Consider the following 27,001-nt stretch of genomic DNA (forward strand, 5'->3'; position numbering starts at 1 on the left):
TTGCAATGTGTTAACCCAGTCTGAGTAAAGATTCAGCTGGGACTGTTTGTAAGAATAGTTGTATGGATGAGAGCTTATGTGGGAACATATGCTTATAGATGTACTCATAACAACTAAAGCATTCTCGCCCCCCTCCCCTTCCAAAATCTGCCAGTTTTAGGTTAGGGGAAACTATTAATCCCTGGCACTGTTCTGATGGAGGAGAGTTATATATTTGCTAGAAGCCTTACATAGGAATTTTCTACTGGCTTGTTCTGATCTCTGTCAGGAAATTGGAAAATACACTGGCCTCAGAGCTGGGTATTTATATAGTTCAGTTCTCTCCTGATCGTACCTTGTTCAGCAGATATTGAAATATAATGACAGCAATTCCAAGGAGGAAAAATGTCAGTCTACAGAGGAAACATGTTTGAGTGTATAAGAGATATAGTAAACAACAACCCTGTGAGGTGGGATGGGCTGAAAGAGAGTGCTCAGTTCAGATTCAGTCCAACTAATGTTATGGTCAGAAAGGACTGCTAAAGGTTCAATTTATTTTGTTTAATCTCTGTATGAAAGACTCAGGTTTGTCAGTAAATATTAACATATCTTGCAATTAAGGCTACCTTCATACTTCTTTCCTCCATTTATCAAACAATAGCTTTTTCTATTTCCAACTTCAAAGTAGTTGTACGTGACTATTGATTTTCAACTACTATGCTTTGAAGGGGTTTCAAGAGTCACAAAAGATGCTTGGGGTGTGCTCGAGAGTTTTTGATTGATAGCACTAGCTATTAGCTTCTATATTTTGCCTCACAACAGTAGTTCATGCTACCTACGTGATCTATTGGGGTTGCCTGGAAAATCACTCAAAACGCTCTTGGTGTAGAACGTGATAACATTCTTGGTGGGTTTGACATACAAAAAGCTCCTGTACAAAGTTATCACCCAACCCTCTCCCAGAAAAATGAAATATCCTAGGAAATATTGAAAAGGCAGAATATTTCTCTGGATGTGAAAAGGAAGAAACATGTTTTAAAAGACAGAATAACTCCCTGTAGCTTCCTGCCCATCCCCACTTTGTCAATGGGCCATTAAGAAGACCAACTGGTCTACTTTACATAATAAAGAGTTCTCCCCTTCAGCTCCACGGGGATGGGATTAAAGCATGATAATATTGGCCCTTTACCCAACTTGCCACATGGCATCTGAGAACTCAACCAAACCTGGATTCAAAACACAGCCTAGAGAGTTTCCCCTGCATGGCTCCTTGGGAGTCTGACAACCAATCAGAATACAAGCTCAAGATCAAAGGCCAGAGAGGGCATAAAACCAAGGACTCAGCATCTCAGTCCTTCCTTCTCTTTTCTCCACCAGCATTGAAGCATGTGATCACCTTTTCTGTTCAGGACTCAAGCCATGTGGTCCTGTCCATCAATAAACATCTTTCCAAGCAGCCTCCATGTCTCCAGTGTCTTTTTCCCCACTTGGAGCCGAACCCAGACGGACATTTCTTTCAACACACCTAACACTTGTGCTGTGAGCTGGAATAGATTGCCAATATGTTTCCAGGCATACTGTAATTCCAATAGCTGGTTTTGAACTATCACGCCCTACACAGCTTGGCCCCAGATCAGGACCACCCATTCCAACCAGAATCAATTTACTTGGCATGTTCATCAAGGGAGAAAAACTTGGTTGTTCATAACTTCTGTGAAGTCAGGGCAGTAGTGCTGTTAGAATCTTGGTTTTATGGCATGCCCCCCTCCCCCTGAAATTACATTGCCTTCTCTTATAATAGCATTCCAGAAAATGGCCAAAACAGCGTTCTTCCTGGTGTGTGTTTGCTGTGGTGGTGGTTTAGATGTATTTCTTGTCTATTATAAAACCTTGGTCAATTTATAATTGTCTATTTATCATGATTTTTGACAGTATTTAGTACATTTATTTTAAATTCAGCCATAAACATTTTATTTTTGCTGTTATTATTGTGAAAAAAATAATTTTTTTGATTGTAGTAAAATATCTTTGATAGATTTAGTATGTCTAAATATAATAAATAATAAACAGTTATAATACATCCTCCATTTTTAGATCATTTGAAAGTTTCAGTATCAGTGGTTTTCTTATTCACTGGTGATTTCCTTTCATTTTCTAGGAACTTATCTTTCAGAACATTGTTCTGGGCCAGATAAGACACCTACATGCCCCGAGTGTCCCGAAGGCACATATATGCCTACGGAAAATTTTTCACAAAAGTGTCTTGCGTGCCAACCTTGTCGCACAAGTAAGTTTAATTTTCTATATGGTTAGATTAAAAATGAGCACTAATGAACAAAGTAAGCATTAGAACTTTATGTATGTATTTGTGTACATATATTTGTATTGTTATCAATGTTATTCATTAGGTTTACTGTGTTTTATTATAATATGTGCATCCTTATGTTCTGTTCTTGATACAGAATCCTGTACAATAAAACCAAATTATAAATTACATTTATACATCGGGAAAGGGAAGGGGAGGGCTAAAGCTAGAGTCAAATGATGGATAAAGTGGTCAGGAATCATGTTTAACAACAGTGTGTTAAAAATGTTGTCAATGGGGGCTCATTGGCACAGACTTTTGGAGGAGGAACCATTATAGGGAGCTTTAGGGAGCTTTTTTTATAAATTCTAATATGTTTGTATATTGTTTATTTATTATTTTATTAGTTTTTATTCCACCTTAATTATTGTTATAAATAAGTAGTCGGTTGGATACCAATGGTTTGCTATGGAACTGGAACAGTGGTAGGTAGCATTCTTCACCATCATGCTCCATTATCCTGTAGCTGTAAAAGGCAGCAGCAAACACGGTCTTCTTGAGAGGAACCTTGGTGTTTGGGTCGCACTAAAGTATATTGATGTAATAGCCATCTTCTCCACGGCAGAACATCAGAGGGTACTGGAGAGCATCATAGGCACGGTGCACCTCACTGATTTGTAATAACCTGTTGTCTCTGCTGTGGAAAATGATATCTCTCGTCTCAAAATCCTGGCTGACAATGAGAACAGCCACTTAGTTGTGGGGGGCATTGAAACGACTCGGTGCTCTCCAGAAGGCTTCCTATTGGCGTTAATTACCACGTGGAAGTTCTTGTGACCCTTAGGAACAGAATCAACAGCAGCCTAGAGTTCCAGAATATACCTTGTGTTCACGCAGGAACTTCTGCAGTTGACTAACCAGTTGTAGATTAACATCTGGGTACATTGCAAACGGATGTCCCTCTCATTGTCATCATCACCAACAAAGTATATTTGGAGAAATGAAGGCTGCTGCTGAGGCCTCACCATGATACTTCTTATCCTGTGTACACCTGGCCCCTGCTCTTTGAATGTTAGCATAAAATTTCCGTCCTTCACTTCTCTGGCTCCAAAAGATGTCATTTGGAAGCATTCATTGTACTTCCGGACAGGAGAAAGAAAGTGCTTTGCCCTTGGATGCTGATGGGTGAAAAGGCTGTGTAAGTGTTCAGGGTAGGGCTTAAGTGGAGGGAGGTAGACTTTACCGCCACTGTAGCAGATCCCAGGACTCTCATCCTGCTCCTTTAGAGCATGACCAGGTACAGGTAACCCGGGTCCAAGATCAACAACCTTGTCCATGGAGTAATCAATCTGATGTTCATATTTAAAATCAGACAAATACTAATTAGTCCAAGGCATTGATCTCATTTTTGACTGATTAACGTAGGGGTTATTTGATGTATACTTTTTTTTACAGCCTGTCTACTGACTTGGGGTTTGACGATACTTGTGTGCAGCTTCTCTTACTTGTGTTTTCCTAATCACATCTGTAAATCTTTTTCTGTGTTTTTTGCCTCTTTTCCCTTTAACTGGTGATAATAGAAGGAACAGATTTGTCTGAACTGAGGAAGAAAATAAGGGGGGCGGGGATCTGCCTCTGCCTGCCAGCATCCATCGGCATTCATTTGCCTAGCGTGCTGTCCATGTGTGAGAGAGTTGAGGGGTGTTTGGAAACTCAAACAGCATTTCCTGTGTGAGCAAGAAGGAGACAAGAAGGAGCCTGGGCGTGGCTTAGCTCAACTGTTCTACAGTAAAGCTACTTGCTCCTGTGAAAATAAAACTGAAACTCCTCTCCTCTGCTTGTGTTTTGCATTTGGAACAGACTTCTTTTAAGGTGGGGAGGGGGAGTAGAACTCCTTAGCATCAGAGGGCTGTTTTGAAAGTGAAACAATATTTGCTGTGTGAGCAAGAAGTTTTGAAACTCCTCTCCTCTGCCTGTGTTTTGCAATTGGAACAGATTTCTTTTCAGGTTGGAAGGGGGAGTAGAACTCCTTAGCATGAGAATGTGTTAATAATAATATAGGATTTACTAATGCTCTGATGGTCATTTCGAAAAATCCTTTCTTAACAAGTACCTAGAAGCCAAAAGGAGCATACATGGCGAATTTGAAGTTTGTAGGTTTTATATTATATATATGTGTGTGTGTATATGTATATATATGTATATGTTTGTACGTATATGTGTGTGCACGAGCGCGAGCGCGTACACACACACACACACACAGACACACACACACACACACACACACATATATATATGTGTATATATATATATATATGCTGGTCTTGTTGTATTCAGGTCTTTTCCCGTGTAAGATTGAGATTGTCTTGGCAACATTTCGGCGATGTCTCACAATTGGTGCTGATTGGTTCTGGTTGTGTGTCCATTGTTGTTTTGTGTTGTAACAGCCTGAGTGGCACAAACAGCACAAACACAACACAAATATAACAAAGGCAACAGTAAAAATATTGGGTTTCTGTCTGGATGGTCTCTTATGATGAGCCGATGGACAGAGAATGGAAGTAGTGACCTTCCTCCCATATTTGGGCATACCAGGGGTTGTGACTTTATATATATACATACATACATACATACATACATACATACATACACACACACACATACACACACACATACATACATACATACATACATATATTTAAGGCAGAGAGCACGCATAATATCCCCCCCTCTTTCTACTTTGCTCACAACAACAACCCTGTGAGGTAGACTGGACTGAAAGCGAGTGACTGGCCCAAGGTCACCCATCCATTTTTCATGCCTTAAGGCAGGACTAGAACTCATTGTCTTGATTTCTAGGCCAACACTTTAATCACTACACCAAACTGGCTTGTAAATTTATATTTTTAATGCTATGAAATGTAAGCAATAGAACTGTTTTACAAATTAATATTTGCATACAGAAATAAAAGCCTTCCAGTTTAGTTTAATGTTCAGACTATTCTGCTATCATTAACAGCAATATGATCTCAGTAGAAATACTCAGCTTTTCCTCACTCTTCCCAGGCTTTCAGCAGATAATAAAGCACAGTTGTACCAAATGGGAAAACACTGTGTGTGGTTGTGACAGTAACCAATATAAAACTACCAAAGATGCGGAATTCTTATGCCAGAATTGCAGCGACTGTCATAATGGAAAAATCAGAAAAGTCTGTAAGTATAAACTCTAAAATTCAATATAACTATTTAAACCTGACTCCATCTTCATTCATGTCATCTATGATAATACAGTATGTTTTTAGCCAGTGTATGTATTTGCATTTTGTCAGAACGGATCTTTTCCCATTTCCTTCTTATTTTTCTTTGGTTATCTGTGACCCAACTTTTACCACTTAACATGCATTGTAGGGCACCACATGCTGAATTAAAAACAACATTCATCAGAAAAAGTGATATAGAAAAAGAGATAACTTCAAATTATTTGTAATTAGTAAGGAATGAGAGTGGAGCTATACAGAAACAAAATATGCGTCAGAGCCTCTGGAGGTTCTCATGTAGCATCTGTCTGCAATCCTTTAAATCAAAGGAATCTTTTTCTGGGATCATGCTGCAGCTATGAAATTCTGGGAGAAGAGGCAGCTGATTTAAAACACTGGAGAGCTCAAGTCTTGAGCACTCTTTCATTTTCTTGGTAACAATGCTACCACTGCCATCTTCAGGGATGACTGATGCAATGATGGAATTCTTTAGTAGCCTTCCATCCTACCCCTGATAATTAATTTTTAGTCTAAACTATGAAAGCCAAATGCTATCATTAACTGCAGAAAAGAAGTATTAATTTTTTTCTTTCTGCTACTTTGAAGGAGGAAGACCCCCTTCCCTTTTTATAATTTTTAGTACAATATAATCCTAAATTTCAGCATTCGTATATTATCTAATTTTGGACCATCTGTGCTTCATTGTTTCTCAATGCCATTCTCATATCATTGCTAGTCTTTTCATCTGGTTTTGTTCCCATCTCATAATTAATTTTAAACTGTTTCTTCAAGTTGTCTGTCTTTCCAAACATCTTCTAGCAAGGTCCCTGTATAGTACCCATCACCTTAGTTCAAACTTCTTTCATCCAGAAAACAAAGAGCATGACCCCATAAATTAAAGCTATAATGAGTATACCAATTGTTATATTTTAATAGAAATATTAATATTTCTTCCACTTAATCAAATGCTCCTACTATTTTCCCTTGAAAACTATTTCCAATTTTCTTTGCAGATGTTATTTCTCATGTTACTACTTCCCAATCTAGCCTACACCTTGTTTCTTGGTTCATCTCATGCAAATGTTAATCAAAACTCTCTGTTTAACTTTTTGGGACTATCCCAGGTTGACTGTTTATTTGGATTTAAAAGGTCTGAGCTTATTATCACCTAATAATTATTTGCTTTTTCTGCTATTTTCTAGGCACATCTGATAGTGATACAATATGCGAATGTCTCCCAGGATTTTTTTTTCAGGAAGATCAGAACAAATGTCTCCCCTGCAGCAGGTTGGGGAAATGTTATTTATCTTGTAATACATGTGGGAGTAACTCCTGGGTTAGATGTAATTGTAGGCCTTGTCTGTGCACTCCCAGCTGATTCATCCTTCTCTTCCATGCTCATTTCCAGTAGGTCTCAACTTATCTTTGTGCTTCCTAGCTGATCTCTGCTCTAATCCTTTGTACAGCAGGATGGATGTGTCATCATGTGCTTACCAGTTAACAGAATAACAGAATTGGAAGGGACCTTTGAGGTCTTCTAGTCCAATTCTCTGCTCAAGTAGGAGACCCTATACCAGACGTGTCAAACACGTGGTTCAAGGGCCAGATCCGGCCATGATAGGCCCAGAGTTGTCCCGTGGCGCTGTCTCAGAGACAGTGAGGGACTGGCCCATGCCGCCCTGGCCCACTCCAGTCACACCCACCCAATCAGCCGTGATGTCCAGGCCACTCCCACCACAGCCCCCAAAGGGCAAAATCCTGATACAGCCCTCAATGGGATCAAGTTTTACACCCCTGCCCTATCATTTCAGACAAGTGGTTGTCCAGTCTCTTCTGAAAAAATCTCGTTGTCCCAGAGTAGTAGTGCTAAAAATAGTTGGGGAGCTTCATGCATCTCCGTTGTTTTTCATCCTAATTTATTGTGAAGAAGTGAAAATGCACCTTATGGAATTATTGAATTCCATTCTTGAATTTCCCTCCTCTGTAATGGCCAGCTGTTTCTATTTATACTATTTCAGTTTACTAGGTCAACTATAATTTAAACTTGCCAACACCAAAATAGGGGACAAAAGCATGACAGAAAAAAGCCTGTCTTTTTGCATGCAAACAAATGTGAGACAGACACAGAGGAGTCTGAAGCCTTAACTCTACTGTTGCCAATTGCCATACATATGCTCATCCTTCCTGTTGAAAGAGGGGTTACATTCCTATAGCATAATCACTCTCAACTAGTGCGTTTTCTTCTGGGTCGAGCTACACATAATGAAGGAAATATGGGTTCCTAATTCTAAATGCAAACCTGGAGAGCAATACTTGCTGAGTGAAACTAGCAATCCTGACTAGAATTCTTAGCTTTTCTTAGCTTTCACACACAATCTCGCACACAAATGACTCTTATTTTAATATTTTTTTCATCTGACATTACTTTAATGGAACCCAAATCTAGTGGGATGGAAAATGATTAATTATTCTCTTTTGCTCTTGCTTTCAGAAACATGTGCTTGCAAGTTTATCCATGTTTCCACTCACTCTTTATATTTTAAGGGTCAGTTGAATGGTTTAATTTGAGTAATTTAATACCCCTTATTTTCTAAATCTGGGTATAGATTCAAAGGATAATAAAATAAGAAATGCTGTTGAATGTTATCAGTAAGTACAGAAATTTCTGATTCATCTTCTAGCTGTGATAATGAAGACTGCAAGAAACTCTGTGAACCAGTAATGGAAACTAAAAATCAATCAAACTCCACAGGTAAGATTTGAAATAAATTATTTAATATTTTATCTTGATTACCACCATTTCCTTTGTATCACATGTTCATCTTTGCTCTAATATTCTGTTTTTACATTAACATTTATTTTTGTATCTTTTCAAACCAACAACATCCAACATGTTTTTTTTCATTTAGAAGTCGTATCTGCCCTCATTTTCCTGACTGTCATCTTTGCAGTTGGTTTTCTTGCGTTAACATTCAAAGCCATCAAGAAGTATTTTCCAGAAAGACAGTATTTCTCTTCCTGTAGTAAGTATCATTAATTGCCTGTTAAGTGCAAAGGGACTGATTTCATTAAATAATTACAGATCTAAAGTAATGAATCAGCACTGAACACAGTGAAAGGCTATCAACACAACTGTTTTTCATATTTGTCCCATTAATTAAAGATTGCAAAGACTCTGGGTTTTTGAATGAGAAATTGCAATGTTTAGTATCACCAGATACACATTTGTATTGAACTTTAACAGGTGATTCAGACTCCAGAGAGGTAAATAAAAATATAGTCATCTAATTAGATTCTTGTGGTATTGATGAATATATGCAAGAAAGTGAAGGTTTAATCATAAATGAAATGGCTGTGTCAAAAAGTATGGGTTTTTATCATATAGATTATTATGGTTGCTTATGAAAGTAATAATTTGTATTTATTTAAGTATTGAGGGTACATGCTACTTCAGTCACTTAATTTTAAGTGGCTTATGTGTTAAAAATAATCATGGAAATTGGGAAAAGTAACGAGAGCATAAAACTGCAATGAGATTTACAATGTGTATGCTAAAATGTTTGAGAAGGTGTTTGGTAGAATTCTGATTGTCACTTCACAGCTAGATAGCAAGTATTCAGACCATTTTAAAAAACTTTTCAATATGTTATTAATATTTCAAAATTTATATGTTATCTGATTTAAAGAAAGAATATGTAAAGTGCATTGTTGTGAGAGTTGATAGGAGTGACAGTTTTCAAAAGAGTGAGCAGATGAGGATTGTCCATCTTTTATAAAGAAGGACACATCCAGTCTCTATTAAGGAAATGTAAGAGAAAATGGACAACAGATATATTGCCCTAAATTACTTATATGGAAAGATTTGCCTTTGGAAGTACAGCACTAATAAATAATATTACCCAAATCGCTTGGATTAACTGTTTCTAGTCCAGACTGCAAGGAGGAAAATGACAGTACATGAGGCCCTAGGAGCAGTTTGCACCAGTATGCTAGCCCATCTTGTGCTTGGTCTGTGACTTAGCATCTTCTTTGAATTTATGGACAGGAAGCCATGGTTTTGACGTAGCATGTTTTGTGAGTTCAACCTTTGAGGACGTGTTCCACCAATAAAATAAACATAGTACTGTATTTTATCTCTATTAAAATCCATATCTTATACATTAAATAATTTTAATATTAAAACACCTATTTGTTGAAAGCAGGGACAAGTCTTTACAGCTGAAACTGGAAAGGTGCTTCAGATTCAGCATTCACCATGTCTTAACCTGGATTTTCATAGCATAGTCCCAGAACAACATCTTACAACCCAGCCAGTCTGATTTGCCATGTTCTATCCATACTGTTGCAACTTCGTTATCTAATCTAAGAACTTGTCTGTTAGGTATAGTATACTTACAGTAGCTACTAACATCCATTCATCTGTATACATTGAGAAATGTTTTCTTTTAGTACAATTTCAGCTATTTATCATTAGTTCAGCATTAACCTGGGAAAAATAATAATCAGTTTGATGGAAATGATATACATTTATTGTCTCTTTGGTTTTAATTTTGTAGCTTCGAGTCAACAATCAAAGCAACTTACATCTGAGGTAAGTCTAACACAGTGGTCCCCAACCTTTTTATCGCCGCGGACCAGTCAGCCTTTGATAATTTTACCGTGGCCCGCTGAGCGCGCGCAGGGGTGGGGGGGGGCGTTGTTTTAAATCCACCTTCCCAATTCAACACCTGAATCATATCCCACCTTCCATTTTGTATGTAGATTTTAAGGAATAAATAGCTGAATTAATCAAGGTCAAAGATAAAAAGAGCAAGGGCAAAATTAAATAAGCCAGAGGATAGCAATGTAAAAAGAATACAGTATTAAGGAGAGAAAGGAGAAGAAAAAACCTCGCTTCTGCTGAGGTCAGGGAAATGTTTAATACTGATCTGGCTGGGTAAGAGTCCAAGAGTCCATATCGCCAATAACTACGCGTGGGGGGAAAGGAAATGTGTTTTGTGAGGAAGAGAAAGAGCGCGCTTCACCGATGCCCGTTGGCAAAATTTTGGATCTCCCCTCAAAAGAACCCCCCGCCCTCGGCTGCCCGACATTCTCTCTCTCTCTCTCTCTCTCTACCTCTCCCGCCGTTCCTTCTCACAAGCCAAGGCCGGGCGGGGAAGCGCCGTCTCCGTCCCGGGCGCGCCGCCCCTCCCTGGGCAACTCGGAGACGACTGAGCCGAGGAGGACAGCGAGAAAAAGAAGAGAGCGGCCAGCAACGACCGCCGGGGAAGCCGCCAGGGCCTCCAAGGGCTCCGCTTCCAGCGCATAGTCCGCCCCCTCCTCGCCTCGCTTCCAGGCGAGCTGACTGAGGCGAGAAAGGAGAAAGAGGCGGAGGCGTTCACTGAGGGGATGGCTGACTCGGGGAGGGGGTGGTGTAGTAGCGGGGGATTCTTCCTCCTCGCCTCACTTGCTCCTGTGCTTCCGCTCAGCTCCCCCCCTCCGGCGACGGCGCTGCATGAGTGAAGAGTCGGCCGTTGCATGGCCCCCGGCCGCTGCGCGGCCCGGTGCCAGGTACTCCACGGCCCGGCACCGGTCCGCGGACCGGGGGTTGGGGACCACTGGTCTAACATACCTACAGGTATGTCTCCACACAGATCAGGATTAACTTAATCCTGCAAAGTAAGGTAGATTAAAAGTCCTTAGATCCTCATAAAGTTCTAGGTTTTTGTTTCTTAAATCACTAGGTGTTGATCCTTTTTTCCACCAATGATTCATTTTCAATGAATATCCTACAGTATGTATTCTTCTTTAATGCTACCATTGGTTCAAACAACACTTCTCTATAAATATGCTATCCTTTCCCCCCACTAAATGATTTATATACAGAAATATTCCTGTATGTGAGATAAGGGAGAGAGGATTGAGAGAGAAATGAGAAGAGGTAGCTTCTAAGCTTCCTTCATGATAGACAAAACTGTGTCAAAAACAGCCACTGAATTAGGTAATACAGTGTAGCATAGCATCTTTATTTCAGATATGGACCATAATAAAGGTAAAGGTTCCCCTTGCACATATGTGCTAGTCCAGTGGTGGGTTTCAAAATCTTTTAGAACCTATTCTGTGAGTGTGGCCTATTTTGTGGGCATGGCTTGGCAGTCATATGACCGGGCAGGTATGGCCAACTTGACATCACTCATGCACACTCAGTCACATGACCACCACCCCCAAGCCAGCAGCACAATCCACCAGACAGCAGAGGCAAGCTCAGGAGTTTTCTCCTGGATTCGAACCGGCAGAAACTCACCACTGTGCTAGTCATTCCCAACTCTTGGGTGTGGTGCTCATCTCCGCTTCAAAGCTGAAGAGCCAGTGCTGGCCGAAGACGTCTCCATGGTCATGTGGCAGGCATGACTAAACACCGAAGATGCACGGAACGCTGTTACCTTCCCACCAAAGATGGTTTCTATTTTTCTCTTTGCATTTTTACATGCTTTCGAGCTGCTAGGTTGGCAGAAGCTGGGACAAGTAATGTCTTGCGCACACGTTCCATCAATTGATCTATAGAGCTCCCTGAGATAAACACATCATCTAAGTATGGCACCACCCCCAGAATTCCCTGTAGCAGCCGCTCCATCAAGCACTGAAAAAGTCCTGGGGCTATCCTGACCCCAAACTGCAGCCTCGTGGATTTGAATGCCACTACAGTTTGGGTGGCGGCTTCGTCCACTGGCAACTGCTGGTATGCTTGGTGAATACCTTCCCACTTTCTAGGGAATGCAACAGATGTTGCATCACTGGCACTGGGTGCACGCTCTGTTGGAGGGCGTGCACTTGTAATCCACACAGAGGGATTGAACCATCTGGCTTCACGGGGGTGACTATGGGGGTTTCCTATGCCACGTGATCGGTTGACACGAGGATTCCCTGGGCAATTAATTTGTCTAATTGCTCATCCACCTTGGGCCGCAGAGCAAAAGGGACCCTTCAGGGTTTGAGCCTGATGGGGGTTACATGGGGGTCTAAGTTAAATGAAGTGGGTTTCCCCGTATATTTACCTAGGCCCCTGTTGAAAACATCTACAAACTCCGGCAATAGACAGTCCAGGTCATGGGTGGTAATTCAGTGCAGGCCAGTGACCTCCAGCCGCAGGGGCTTGAACCATTCCACTCCCAGCAGGTACAGTCAGTGGCTGGTGATGACCATGAGGGGTAGGCGGCCCTGGAACACATGGAACACCACTTCAATTTCCATTCTGCCCAGCACTTGGATTCGGTTCCCTTAATAGTTGTGTAACTGCATGTTTGGTGGCTTTAGGAGTTCCTTGTTTGTAGCTGGGTTCAGCTTCTTGATGGTCTGCCAGGACACGATGGTAAAGTACGATCCTGTGTCCAGCTCCATCTTACATGGTCCCCCTTCAATAGTGACAATGGCGTGATATTTCTCCCCCACATACGCATCTGAGTGGCTGACAGTAGTGTGATGGATCTCTCTCGGGGCTTGGTAGTGTTCTTCCCTCCGTCTCTTCCGCTGCTGGCTGGTTCTTGGGTTGCTTGCTCTTCCTGGTGGTGCCTGTGGCTTTGTCTGGCATGGAATGGGTTAGACACCCTGCAGGCCTCTGCGATGTGGCCCTTCCTTTGGTAGTGGTGGCATGTTGCGTCTCGGAAATGGCAAGCTGCCATTGTCTACTGGGGCAATCAGCATCTGTGCCATCTTGTAAATTTTGGTGCTGCAATATGTTAGGAACAGTGTATGTTTCCTGTTGTCCGGCCGGTCCTGGTAGTCATTGGTTTCCAGGAACATCCTGAAATGCCCCATGTATGTGTGCCAGTCCTCTGTCTGTGGATCAAAGATCACTGGTGCAGGGGATGCCACGTCGTGCTAGTGGTTGAGGTTCTTTGTTCTGGTGCAAGATGGCCGTGTGGTCCACGAGGAGGTTCTCGGGTCCCTTTGTCCTTTGTCGCCAGTGTTAGATTGGTGTGAAAAAGAACAGGCAAGAGGCGCGAGTGTACTTCAGCACTTTTATTCAAGGGAAAAGGGGAATGCACTTTGCCAGCTGGGCTGCCACAGCTTGCCTTTTAAGGAGCTCCGACAGGCCAGCTGGCCAATGACAGCGATTTAAGTTCCTCCGCAGCTTGGATGGCCAATCCACAGTCGGCATGCAAATTAACGACGTATGTACATACGTACGTAACAGGGCGTATAAGATGAATCCCTATTTTCAGGTGCCCGCAAGGCGACTAAAGGCCTCCACACTGCCAGGCTTTCTTAGTTTGAGCTCAGCCCCTTCCTCCGCCAGACTGCCAGCCAGACCTTACTAATCCATCCCAGCGCTCATCCACCCATGAGCCCAGGCGAGGAGCGTCGAGGTTATCGATTGAAAGGCCAGCATATGCGCTGGTAGCGGAACGACTTTTTGCCATTTTAAACATTAAGGCTATTAGTGGTAAGACTTCAATGAAGAGATCACAATGAATTTAGTAAAAAAAAACCAAAGATATTAACCTTTATTACTACTAAATTTGGACAAGGTTTAATTAAACCTGACAGTTCCTAATGAGATGGCATATGTTCTAATACTGCTAGTACAATAATTTTCCTGTGGAAGTATTCATTGCAATCCCAATGAATTATGAATTCCGTTACCAATATTGAATATTGCTAGTGCATAGGAGTAGTGTACAGGGATGTGCAGTCAGGGGAGGCAGGGGAGGCAGACCCTCACCACTGTCATCATGAAAAGGAAAAAAAATTAAAAGGAAAAAGGCTTAGCTAGTTGCTGCCAGAGTCACAGTGGATGACTCTGCTTACTGCTTAACTGTTTAAAAAAGCCTCTAAAAAAACGCCCTCTACAGGAGGAGGCAGGAGAACGACATGCCTCATCTAGTCTGACTTTATGATCGCTCAAGCAGAGATAAGCAAGGGTTAAAAGCTGAAAAATTCCTGATGTAGATGAGGCACGTCGTTCTCCTGTCTCCTCCTGTAGAGGGCGTTTTTTAAAGAGGCTTTTTTAAACAGTTAAGCAGAGTCATCCATGGCGACTCTGGCAGCAAATAGCCCAGCCTGACCTCAGCTCTTGCCTTTTTCCTTTTACATTTTTTTTCGTTTCATGATGGCAGGCAAGAGCAGAGTTGAAATCCTCTGTGAAACAGCTGGAAAAGGTACGTGTATGTGTGGGTTGGAGGGAGGGGGAGGAATTCAAACTTAATCCTCCTGATGCAACTTTTTTTGTGTGTGTGTATGTGTGTGTGTGTGTGTTTGGGAGAGAGTTTGTTTGAGTGAAGAGAGGGAAGGGGGTAGGAGAGGCAGGGAAGGCAGCTCGCCAGCTTAGGCGGACGAAAGAAACTTTCTTTCACTGCCTCTGTGTCTGCGGCAGCCCGCCAGCTCAGATAGGAGAAAGATACTTTTTTTCTCCCGCCTCTGTGTCTGCGGCAGCCCACCAGCTCAGTTGGGCGAAAGAGACTTTCTTTCATCTGCCTGTGCCCACGGCAGAGCTCAGGCAGGCTGCCGCGAGCACCGGCGGGCAAAAGAAAGTGCTTTAGTCAGTGGGGTGTCGGGGGAGAGGACTGCCTCACCAGCCATAAACCTCACCGCATGTCACTGGTAGTGTATCATTTCATTATTTATAAATAAAAGGGAATATATGTAGCACTCTTTTTTAAAGTGCCTACAACAACATCCTGTGGGGTGGGGGGGAATCATATTGGTCTGTGAAAGAAAGTGACTGATCTAAAGTCATCCAGTGTGCTTTCAGGGTTGAAGGTGGTATTGAATCATGGTGTAATTTAACATCTTAACATGACATCATACTGGCTCTCCAGGAGGAAGGGCTGCTCAGACTCTGTTATCTCCTGGATTTCAGGCTAAAAATAATAAATACAACAAATTTGTGTTGAAACTCTTTTTGAAGCAACCCTCCTGAATTTAGAGGAACTTGGATATAAAGAAATATATGACAAGCAAAGATGTATTTTGACAAAGATTCTCTGCAGACTGCCTAAATCTGCTCCTGCAGGTCCTATACCTCATCACTTTGATTTTTAGCTGCCTCATGATTAATGGATTGCATAATACCATAGATTGGGTCCATTCCTTTCTAGGAAGGGCCAGGAAACAAGTGAGGCAAAATAAATGCTGTTTTGTTCTACCACGCTCTTTTATTACACCATTCCATCACAGTACATAGTTATGGAATTCCAGGCATGTTCACCATTCCTATAATCCAGCCTTCCACAAGCAGCAACAGGGTTATCTACATGAAGTTAATTATGCCTTCTAACAGGGAATGTGTGTCCCTCTTGTTCTTAGACTGCAGATAAAACAAAAAATTCTCTTTTGGAAACTAAAGAAGAAGTGATCTCGAGTACCATGCAAGTATCACTAAGTCAAGCCCAAGGTCAAGAACTGCCGGACTGCATAAAATCTGCAAGAGAGACACGGATTTCTGACAGTAAGTGCAATTTCCTTTAAGAAACTGGAATGGATGACAGGTGCTATTAAAAATATTTATGCAGTATATCTACCAAGATGACATATGGCTGCCAATCAAAAGACCAAAAAGCAGGGGTAAAGAAATACTTAAACATTAAAAAGTACAGACAATCTTAAATATAGGTAGTGTTAGGCCCAAGAATTAAGAATGACACATGGAGTTACTTCTTAGTAACTTTATTAGTTATTAAGTTATTGGTTTCTTTATTGTTGTTCCCTTACAGACAGAATCTTTCCAGGCGAAAGTAACTATTATCCATATAACTATAGGTATATTCTGCAAACTGTTAGGAAAGGATTGTCTTTGCCCTCTTCCTGTCTCCAAGTCATCAAAGCCGTGCTGCTTCTTAGTTCTCTTGTAGGCAATCTCTCCCTCCTAGGATTCCAGATTACAGTGCCTCAGGTTTACAGAGGGATCTCATATTTTGATTCAAAAGAAAAGAGAAAACATTACTCACACTAGGCACTTTACATATTTTATGCTATTTGATCGTTATGGGAATATTTGTGGCTACAAAACTGATAAATCAGGGGTCCCTAACCCACAGCCCATGGCCCCCTACTGGATTGTGACCCATCAGAATCAGGCCACACAAGTATCCCCTCTCCCTTCCCAACTGCCAGCCACCAAGCTGGAAAGGTTGGGGATCGTTTTGATAAATAACTAATCAACATAGAAGATGTTCCCACAAATATATGTCAGTGCTGGAATTTAAACACATGGGAAGCCTTTTTCTATGCTAGGCTAGGTTAGACTAGGTTAGACTTGAATTGAATTCTATTCTTTATTGGCCAAGTGTGACTAGGCACACAAAGAATTTGTCTCTTGTGCATAAGCTCACAGTTAATCCACTGCCCCAAATTTAAGATTGAAGCTCCTCTTTGAAATTACTTTTTATTCATTTTAAACACATGGATAAATGTGTCCAATACAAAGAGAGGAATGATGAAGAACTTTAGTTTTTCAATATTTTGTGATCGTAATTTTGCAGTTGTGAAAAGAAACAGAAGTTTCTCAATCATGTCTTTAATCCTATAAATTCATCATCCCATCTCATTGTGTTGAACGTATTTATGCAAGTATTTATTTCTTGAATGAATGGTATTTAAACATAAAAATTGCATTGCTAAAAAAATGACAGAACCTAGACCTTGAGGACTCCTACAACAGTCAAATATAATGGACATTTTTTAGTTAATAATATTTCTTACCATTAATAATCTGGTACTGAGGAAAGAATAAAAATGCTAGATGCATTTTTTTCAAGTATGTTTCTCCCCCCACCCCCAGGTCCTGTGGTTTTATATACTGTTGTGGATTCTGTACCAATATCACGATGGGGAGAATTTATCAGGCTCCTGGGACTGAAGGAAAATACAATTGAGAGGATTTTTTACCATCAGACTTCGCGGAATGCACAATATGAGTCACTAAGAGAATGGACGCTAGCGGCAAACCATAATGCTACTATGGAGAAAATCAGTCAGGTTCTCAGTAGAATGAACCTAAGTGGATGTTTTGAGGATATTCAGGAAGCACTGGCTAAACAGTGAGAGACATTGTATTATTTGCTTCCTTTCCAAAGAGAACTCACTGATGCAGTTATTGTATCTTCTAGTTTGTTTTCCCATTGTAATATAAATGGAAATTTTAAAATATACTGTGCATCTCTAACATATAGAATCATCCAATTTTAATGAATTAAGGAGTGTGTGTGTGAGAGAGGGGGGGGGGGCTGTGTGTGTCTTTTTTCCAGAGATGGATTTTGATGTTCCTTTGTTAGTTTTCTATTTTTTAAAGTCCTTTTGTATACGCCACAGGGAAAATATAAGCAATTTGTAGTTTATACTTTACACTATAAATTATACTTTGTAATATAAGAGTTACCTATTAAGTATTCATCCACAATAAAGCCAAACTTGTATATTTTATTTTTTAATGCACATCATTATTTTTGTGTACTATTTACTATATATATATTATGTACCCAGTATACTTATGAAATAATATAGATCTTTATATTATAGATTTTTAACTGGGCAGGAATGAACATATTAAGGTGGGGGAGGGACTTTCAGAAAAGATTATTCAGTTTTAAGTAAGTGGAAAGTATAAGAAAGAAACTTGCAACAACAACACCTTGATTTTGGATCACGTAAGATGGGTTAGAGAGAAACTCTGCCAAGTTTCAAGATTTTACTTTTCTTCCCTACAACAATAAAGAACATTCCTGGAATTCCACTGTGCCTGTTTCTTGAGCTTGCTTATCTTGAATAGCTGCATGCACACTGTTTATATTAGGAAAGCTTAATTTGTATACTAACTATAGGGTACACAATAATGCTTGGTATCTAGGATTTTTCAGACTGGAGAGACTTTACAAATCAGCATATACAATTAGTATTAAATCCATGAGAGAGAGACAGAGGCAGAGATATATTATAAATGTATTAAATATAATTATATAATATATAGTATGAGAATTGATACTTACACTTCAACAGTACTGTTTTATATCAAAAGCTGCAGTGATGTTGTCACTACCACCAGACAACAGAGTGGTGGGTGTTCTCTAACAACAGCCCTGGATATATAGAGAAGTGTTCTGACCCCCCCTCTTCGCTCGTTTACAAACGGCAATTAGACAGAACTTCAAAGGAAATATATTTATCAGTCTTGGCTCAAGCTGGCTGCGAGCCTAAAATAAACGTAGATAAAGTCTCTGACAAAAAGTTACACAGCAAATGCAAAAACAAACAGCTCTTACAGCAAACCAGGTTTACAGAAAGCAAATCACTTATCCAAGTGCCTCTTTGAATCAGGTTTACAGAAAGCAAATCACTTATCCAAGTGCCTCTTTGAATCAGATTTACAGAAAGCAAATCACTTATCCAAGTGCCTCTTTGAATCACGAAATTGAACTCACAAACGAACCATGAACGACGAACGACGTTGACTTCTGCAATTAAGGCGTGGCACCATCCGTCTTTTATTTGCAGAAAACGACCCTAACGAGCAACAGCTGCTCATTATTCCTGCATCCTGAAACAACTCACAGCAAGCTTCTGCTGAGTTCACAACAGAGAAGTGTGTCTTTTATTAAGAGCTAGAAATGCTGCTTTCCATTCTAGTGATGCGCTACAGTATAGCAAGGCAAGAGCTAAATTGAAAATAGCAGTAGACTTATATACCGCTTCATAGGCCTTTCAGGCCTCTCTAAGCGGTTTACAGAGAGTCAGCATATTGCCCCCAACAATCTGGGTCCTCATTTTACCCACCTCGGAAGGATGGAAGGCTGAGTCAACCCTGAGCCGGTGAGATTTGAACCGCTGACCTGCTGATCTAGCAGTAGCCTGCAGTGCTGCATTTAACCACTGCGCCACCTTGGGTGTCTGGGACGCTAAAGCTACGTACAGATGGAGGATTGAACATCTTTTTGAGAACTCGGACTCTTGTCGGATATGGCAAGGTCTGTGACAAATCACGGGGCAGAACAATAAAAATAGTTTGTCTAGCAGTAATGATTCTTTGGCTGAGCAGCTAAATCAATTTTTCAGCCATTTTGAGGTGGAAACAGGAACGACCATCATTCCAGCATCTACCATTGATAGTACACCACTAACATCTACCATCGATAGACAACCATTTCTACTGCAGATCTCTGATGTGAGATGTGCTTTCCAGAATGTTAACATCCAGAAGGCAGCTGGGCCTTATGGAATCATAGGACGAGTTGTTAGGGATTGCACTGCAGAGTTAGCTGGAGTGTTCACGGATATTTTCAATCTATCCCTGTTGCAGTGCTCCATCCCTACCTGCCTGAAGACATTAATTATAGTGCCAGTCCCTAAACAGATAGTAGTGGTATCTCTTAATTATTATAGACCAGTAGCTAATCTGTTGCCATGAAATGTTTTGAGAGACTGGTGTTGAACCATATTAAGGCTAATCTTTCATCTACTTTGGACCCGTACCAATTTGCATATAGGAGTAATAGATCAACTGATGATGCTACGTCTATTGTTGTCCATAGTGTATTGACTCATTTGGATCAATAGGGAACATATGTAAGGTTGTTATTTGTAGATTATAGCTCTGCCTTCAGTACCATACTACCCAACAGGTTGTTTCTTAAAAGGTCCAATTAGGGTATAAATCAGAGGATTTGTTTGTGGATAAAGGATTTTCTGACAGATAGGTCACAGTCAGTAAGGATGGGAGTTCACCATTCTTCTACTCTGATACTAAGCACAGGGTTGTGTACTAAGCCCCTTCCTTTATTCTCTATACACAAATGACTGCACTCCATTGTATAACACCAACACAATTATGAAATTTTCAGATGACACGACAGTTGGGGGATTAATAAGAACAATGAGTCTGCTTATAGAAAGGAAGTACAATGGCAGACATTGTGGTGTAAAGAAAATAATCTTACACTTAATACAAAAAAAACCCTAAAGAACTTATAATTGACTTCAGGAGGAAGAGAGATGTACATTTACCATTGTACATAAATGGCGAGCAGGTGGAGAGGGTTGATAGTTTTAAATTTCTGGGCATCTATATCTCAGAGGACCTCTCATGGACTACAAATGCTAACATGCTTGCGAGGAAGGCACAGAAGAGGCTGTACTTCCTGAGAATGTTCAGGAAGATAAATCTGCCCCAGCATCTACTTCTATCCTACTATTGCAGCACCATTGAGAGTGTCCTGACATACAGCATTTTTGCATGGTATGGGAGCAGCTCTGCAGTGAACAAAAAAGCTCTGCAATCATTAAAACTGCCCAGAATATCATTGGGCTCCAGCTACCAGCCCTGGATGATATCTTCACATCTCACTGTTTTGAGAAAGTTGCACAACATTCTCAAGAGACTCTTCCCATCCTGCTTACAATCTTTTTGGACTGTTGCCTTCTGGCAGAAGATACAGAACAACTAAAACTCGGACCACACATCTTCTGAATAGTTTTTATCCCAGAGCTATAATTGCACTCAACAATGAACTAAGGAGTCATCATCAGTGAGCTGTTGGGCAGCATTACTTGGTCTGTTGAGTGGATGCTTGGGTGGTTTGGGGTGGGAAGGTTTGGAGGGGGGGTGTTTGAGGATTGTCATGCATTTTGGGCCTGGTCTCTTGGTGTTATGTGAATTTCATTGTATGGGTATACTCAGTATATATAGAATCAAGATCACATTAAGTGTTAATACACTTTATAATGCTTAAACCTGATTAGTCCTCTTTTTATTCTAAAGTCAACTGATTCCATTGAAGTAGCAGTTCTGAATCTCTTCAATTTCTTTGAGTGGCCACAGGGGAATTCTTGTCATTCAAAGGGTTCCCCTGAAGAATATGAAAACACCTTAGAGAATTGAATTAGAAATTCAAGTAAATTAGGGCAGATATGATATTGTTGCCATTACGGAAACTTGGTGGGATGAAACCCACAAATGGAACATACAGCTAGAAAGATTTAAATTATTTAAAAGAAATAGGCCAAATAAAAGAGGAAGCAGAGTTGCACTATATATAAGAAATAACTACATCTCTACAGAAATAGACCACAACAATGATGAAAACTATCTTGAATGTATTTGGGTCAATATTAAAGGGGGGGGGATGACATTGCCATAGGTCTATACTACAGGCCATCCAACCAAGCAGAGGAAGTAGATGAACTTTTTGCTAGACAGCTAACTAAGGTATGTAGGTAGGAAGCACACCACAATAGGAGGATTTTAACTACTCTGACATCAATTGGGAAACAAACTCTGCACCAAGTGGAACATCCAACTAGTTCCTAACAAACCTAGCAGACATCTTTATTTCCCAAATACTAGAGAAAGAAACAAGGGAATCAGCCATATTGGACTTAATTCTCAATAACAGAGAGGAAATGATAGAAGGTGTTGAAGCTTCAGGAACCTTGGGGGCAAGTGACCATGCAATATTGGAATTCAACATTATGCAAACACAAGTAGTAGAACAAGTCAAACTAGAGTCTTGGACTTTAAGAGAGCTAATTTCAATAAACCTACAGAGAGTTTGGGAAGGATTCCCTGGATGAGAATCCTCAAGGGGAAAACAACTCAAGAAGCTTGGGAAATTTTGAAAAATGATATTATAAAAGCCCATACTAGCACAATACCAATGAAGAAGAAATATAACAGCTCCCAAAAGAAACCAGCATGGCTGCATAAAGAACTCTCTGACAAATTGAAAGACAAAAAGGATAAATATAAAAAGTGGAAAGAGGGGGACATAACTAAGGCAGAATATCAGCAAATAGCCCGAGCCTTTAAAGATGAAGTGAGGAAAACTAAGGCTCACAATGAAGAAAGGCTTGCCACAAAAGTAAAAAATATCAAAAAAAGCTTCTTCCAACATGTTAAAAACAAGAAAAAAATTAAGAAAACAATTGGTCCATTGCTGGGAGAAAGTGGCAAGAAGATGACAAGCAACAGGGAGAAAGCAGAACTATTTAACTCCTTTTTTTGCATCTGTCTTTACACAAAGGGAAAAAAACAGTCCAACCTATCAAAAATAGCACCACAAAAATCAGATTAGGAACACAAGTTGAAATAGGGAAGAAAATGGTAAGTGAGCACCTGTCTACCCTAGACGAGTTCAAATCACCAGGACCAGATGGATTACACCCCAGGGTTCTGAAGGAACTGGCAGACGAGATCTCAGAATCACTGAACTATATCTTTCAGAGATCCTGAAGCATCAGGGCTGCCAGAGGTCTGAAAAAGAGCTGATGTGGTTCCCATCTTCAAAAAAGGAAAAGAAAATATATCCAAGAAACTACAGACCTATCAGCCTGACCTCAGTACCAGGAAAGATTCTGGAAAAGATAAGCAACAAATTAGTGAACACCTAGAAGTAAACAAAGTAATAGCCAAAGCCAACATGGGTTTGTCAAAAACAGATCATGCCAGATTTATTGTATTCTTTGACAAAGTGACAAAATTAGTGGACCAGAGGAATGCCGTCAATATAATTTACTTGGACTTCAGTAAGGCATTTGATAAAGAAGACCATAACCTACTACTAGATAAAGTAGAAAAATGTGGGTTAGCCAGCATCACCACCAGATGGATTTGTAACTGGCTGACCAACCACACTCAACGTGTAGTCCTTAAAGGAACTGCATCTACATGGAGGGATGTATGCAGTGAAGTACCCCAAGGCTCTGCTTTAGGCCCAGTACTCTTCAACATCTTCATCAATGATTTGGATGAGGGAATAAATGGGGAACTTACCAAATTTGCAGATGACACCAAGCTGGCAGGAATAGCCAACACTCCAGAAGATAGGTTTAAGATACAGAAGGATCTTGACAAACCTGAACATTGGGCACTATCTAACAAAATGAAATTCAGTGGTGAGGGGCAGGGCTTGACATACAGTCTTGGGGCTCCAGGATTGCTGTCGATATCTCTGTTGCTGGATGGTCCTTTTTGGATCTGAAGGAATGGTGATAGAGAAGAGCATGTCCTGCTGATCTCAGGGACATTGCAAAGTCCCTGATCAATCCAGGAGAAAGCTCTTTTTGCTGGCTACAAGAGAAGCAGTCAAAATGGCTGCAGGAGGTTAGGACAGTCCCCTGAAATGGAAGCAGGACAGGAGAGACAATGTGTCAAAATGGTGAGAAAAATCCCTATTATTAGGGAAGAGAAAACCCAAAAGACTTAGAGTTAAAATAAAATTGAAGACAGAAGGAAGTAAGCAGCGAATTAATCCTGGTTTAAAACTATCGTGTTATCTTTTTCACTTTAATTTTATTTGTTTTCTATGGATGGACTTTTTGCAAATGCCTCTTACTTTTAAACTGGACTAGTCTTTTTCCCCCCTTCTTCCTCTATACTTTTCCATTTTTTGTATTTGTGGATTAAAAGTTTCTTTCCTTGCAAGGCTCGGCTGGATCATAATCTTTAAACATTTTTTTCTTCTCTTCTGGAGAGACAAAAACAGAGGGAAAGGATGTAACACTGCCATCTAGAGGATAGAGGCTTGGCAACATCTGATAATACAAAGCTATTGGCTTTGTTTACTGAAAGGGTCAGTGGAAAAAGTCTTGTTTATACTTTGAAGGAAAGAGAAAGTTTTGACCTGAAAAACTTTACTGAATTTGTTTGAAACTTAGCAAAAGCCTTGGATGTTTTAGTGGCAGTGTTTATAACCTGGGAAAATGGTCCAATATGAAGAAGAAAAGGGACTAACATTGCAAAGAATTATGCTAGAAATTCAAAAAGTCTTAATAATCACAGAGAGAATTGAAAAGAGACTTGAAATTATAGATCAAAATACAGAAAGTACGGAGGGAAGAGTTGAGAATACTTATAAAACAACGATGACATTTGAGGAAAGAGTTCAAAAAACCACAGAGACATATGAAAGTGATAAGAAAATTGTTGACACTGACAGCAAATCGAGAGTGGATAAGTGCAAAATATGGAAAGGAGAGATCGATGAACTAGAACTCTATCTCAGATGTCAAAATATAGATGAAGAAAGGGGAGAAAATTTGGCAGAAACAATGAGAGTAATTTCAGCAGAAGTACCAGTGATAACAAAAGTCAAGCTGATGAAAGGAACAGATAGAGGGTTTTGAATCTTTATAAGATATGCAATGAATAACATGTTGTCAAGAGAAGTCCACATAAGACTTATCAAGAAAACACTTAGAATACAGATTCTACAAAAGGCAAGACATATTGGACTGCACTATTTCTGAAAGGATACAGGATGATGAAATGAAATGTCACAAAATTTAGTTAAATGTAGATACAATATCATTGCATGATTTCAGGATGATGTAATGAAATGCCATAATATAAATTTACTTCAAATTTAATATGTTTCATATAAAAAGGATGTAATAATAGCTATGCTTAATGGATGTTTAACCATTATAACAATTTGTATACATGTATATTAGATTGATGATACTAATAATGGAAAAAAACATGGAATTGAAAATTATTAGAGAATGTTATCAATGCTAAAATAATAGAAAGAATAAGATATAAAATTCTTTATTATTGGATATATTGAAGATGATATAATGAATCATTATAATATAAATGGATACATATTTAGAATATCTTGTTTAAAATGGAGAAACAATAGTGATAATCAAACAAATGAAGTATAATAATGTATACAAAGATATTTGATGGACAATATGTGAATTTTGATAAAGCTCAAGTGATGACTATGGAAAGGACGCAGAAAGACCTTGTAACCAATCGACACACTGTATTTAGTTGAAGAAATTTTTATGTTATATTTTTTGTGTGTTTGTGTTTGTTGGAAAATAAAATTGTTATTTAAAAAATGAAATTCAATGGTGAAAAAAGCAACGTTCTACATTTAGGCAAGAAAAACGAAATGCACAGGTATAGGTGGTACCTTGCTCAATAGTAGTAACTGTGAGAGGGATCTTGGAATCCTAGTAGACAACCATTTAAATATGAGCCAGCAGTGTGCAGCAGCTGCCAAAAAAACTAACACAGTTCTAGGCTGCATAAACAGGGATAGAATCAAGATTACGTGAAGTGTTAATACCACTTTATAATGCCTTGGTAAGGCCACACTTGGAATACTACATTCAGTTTTGGTCGCCACAATGTAAAAAAGATTTGAGACTCTTTTAGAAAGAGTACAGAGAAGAGCAACAAAGATGATTAGGGGACTGGAGGCTAAAACATATGAAGAACGGTTGCAGGAACTGGGTATGTCCAGTTTAATGAAAAGAAGGACTAGGGGAGACATGATAGCAGTGTTTCAATATCTCAGGGGTTGCCACAAAGAAGAGGGAGTCAAACTATTCTCCAAAGCACCTGAGGGTAGAACAAGAAGCAATGGGTGGAAACTAATTAAGGAGAGAAGCAATTCAGAACTGAGGAGAAATTTCCTAACAATTAGAACAATTAATAAGTGGAACAGCTTGCCTCCAAAAGTTGTGAATGCCCCAACACTGGAAGTCTTTAAGAAGATGTTGGCTAGCCATTTGTCTGAAATGGTATAGGGTTTCCTGCCTAGGCAGGGGGTTGACTAGAAGACCTCCAAGGTCCCTTCCAACTCTGCTATTGTATTATGTTGTATTATTGTATTGTACTGTATTATTGTATTGTATTATTGTATTGTATAGCATTGCATTGCATTGTATTGTAACTTCAGCATCTTGAAGGAGAGGGCCTGGGATTCGGGTGAAATTTCAATGAGGTGCCCTGTTTTTATCTGTATTACCATTGAAGAACTGTCACTTTTTTCCCAGAACGCACAGCTGAAAGGCATGGTGAAAGCTTTGCAAGTTGGGGCTATTTCAGATAGAAACACAGTCAAAGTCCTACAGGGAAGCTAGAGAACTGCAGGTAGGAGACAAAATGGCACCTGACCAGGAGATGCCAGAGAGCTCTACTTCACTGTCCTCCTCCAGAAACTTAATTTCAGATTACTCCTTTTCCACAAATTGGCCCCTAATGTAGGTCTAATCATCCTGTATCTCTCCACTCAACAGTAGAACGCCAGAAGGTGGCTGCACTATAACCAGAACTGGATCTAATCAACCTTGGGAGAATGTGTGGTAAGACTTGACACCCAAGGTTAAACTGAAAACTTAAAAAAAAAAGCCTATTCCTGCAACCTCTAATTCAGTTCTCACCTGGGGAAATTGGCCTTTAGCTGTTCCCTTCCATTTCCTCTTTCTTGCCATTCTGGTTATGTAGGAAGTGTGAGATGCCACTCCATCTTTTGAACTGAGTCAGGTTATACCTTCCCCCCATGTCATGACCCAGAAGAACATGGTCACATGTTGCATCTTAGAGCTCCTGTGTAGGTAGGCAGAGCCACAGGTTCTTCTTCCTCCTTTGACTTCTCAGGAAGTCTAATAGCAGGTTGACTCTTACATATTTCTCCCTCTGGACCTGGGGCAGGCAAAATGATCCAACATGGTCTCTTCATGATATTCTTTCCCGCAT

At 40.1% G+C, this 27,001-nt stretch overlaps 1 protein-coding gene across 1 annotated transcript in view; it reads left to right on the plus strand.

Annotated features, from left to right (window-relative positions):
- The window catches only part of LOC148045546 (tumor necrosis factor receptor superfamily member 1A-like), a 37,806-nt gene extending 19,561 nt beyond the window's left edge, over positions 1-18,245 (plus strand). The window contains exons 3-10 of the mRNA XM_087716521.1: positions 2,138-2,266; positions 5,351-5,497; positions 6,744-6,828; positions 8,223-8,293; positions 8,451-8,564; positions 10,098-10,132; positions 15,826-15,967; positions 17,300-18,245. Of these exons, the coding sequence (XP_087572647.1) occupies positions 2,138-2,266; positions 5,351-5,497; positions 6,744-6,828; positions 8,223-8,293; positions 8,451-8,564; positions 10,098-10,132; positions 15,826-15,967; positions 17,300-17,562 (986 nt within the window). The 3' untranslated portion in view covers positions 17,563-18,245. The remainder of the gene's footprint in view (positions 1-2,137; positions 2,267-5,350; positions 5,498-6,743; positions 6,829-8,222; positions 8,294-8,450; positions 8,565-10,097; positions 10,133-15,825; positions 15,968-17,299) is intronic.
- The last annotated feature ends 8,756 nt before the right edge of the window (positions 18,246-27,001 follow it).

This window comes from Thamnophis sirtalis, unplaced genomic scaffold (genome assembly GCF_051295495.1).
Source record: "Thamnophis sirtalis isolate CommonGarterSnake01/CBP01778 unplaced genomic scaffold, rThaSir2_p1.2 scaffold_5, whole genome shotgun sequence".
NCBI lineage: Eukaryota > Metazoa > Chordata > Lepidosauria > Squamata > Natricidae > Thamnophis > Thamnophis sirtalis.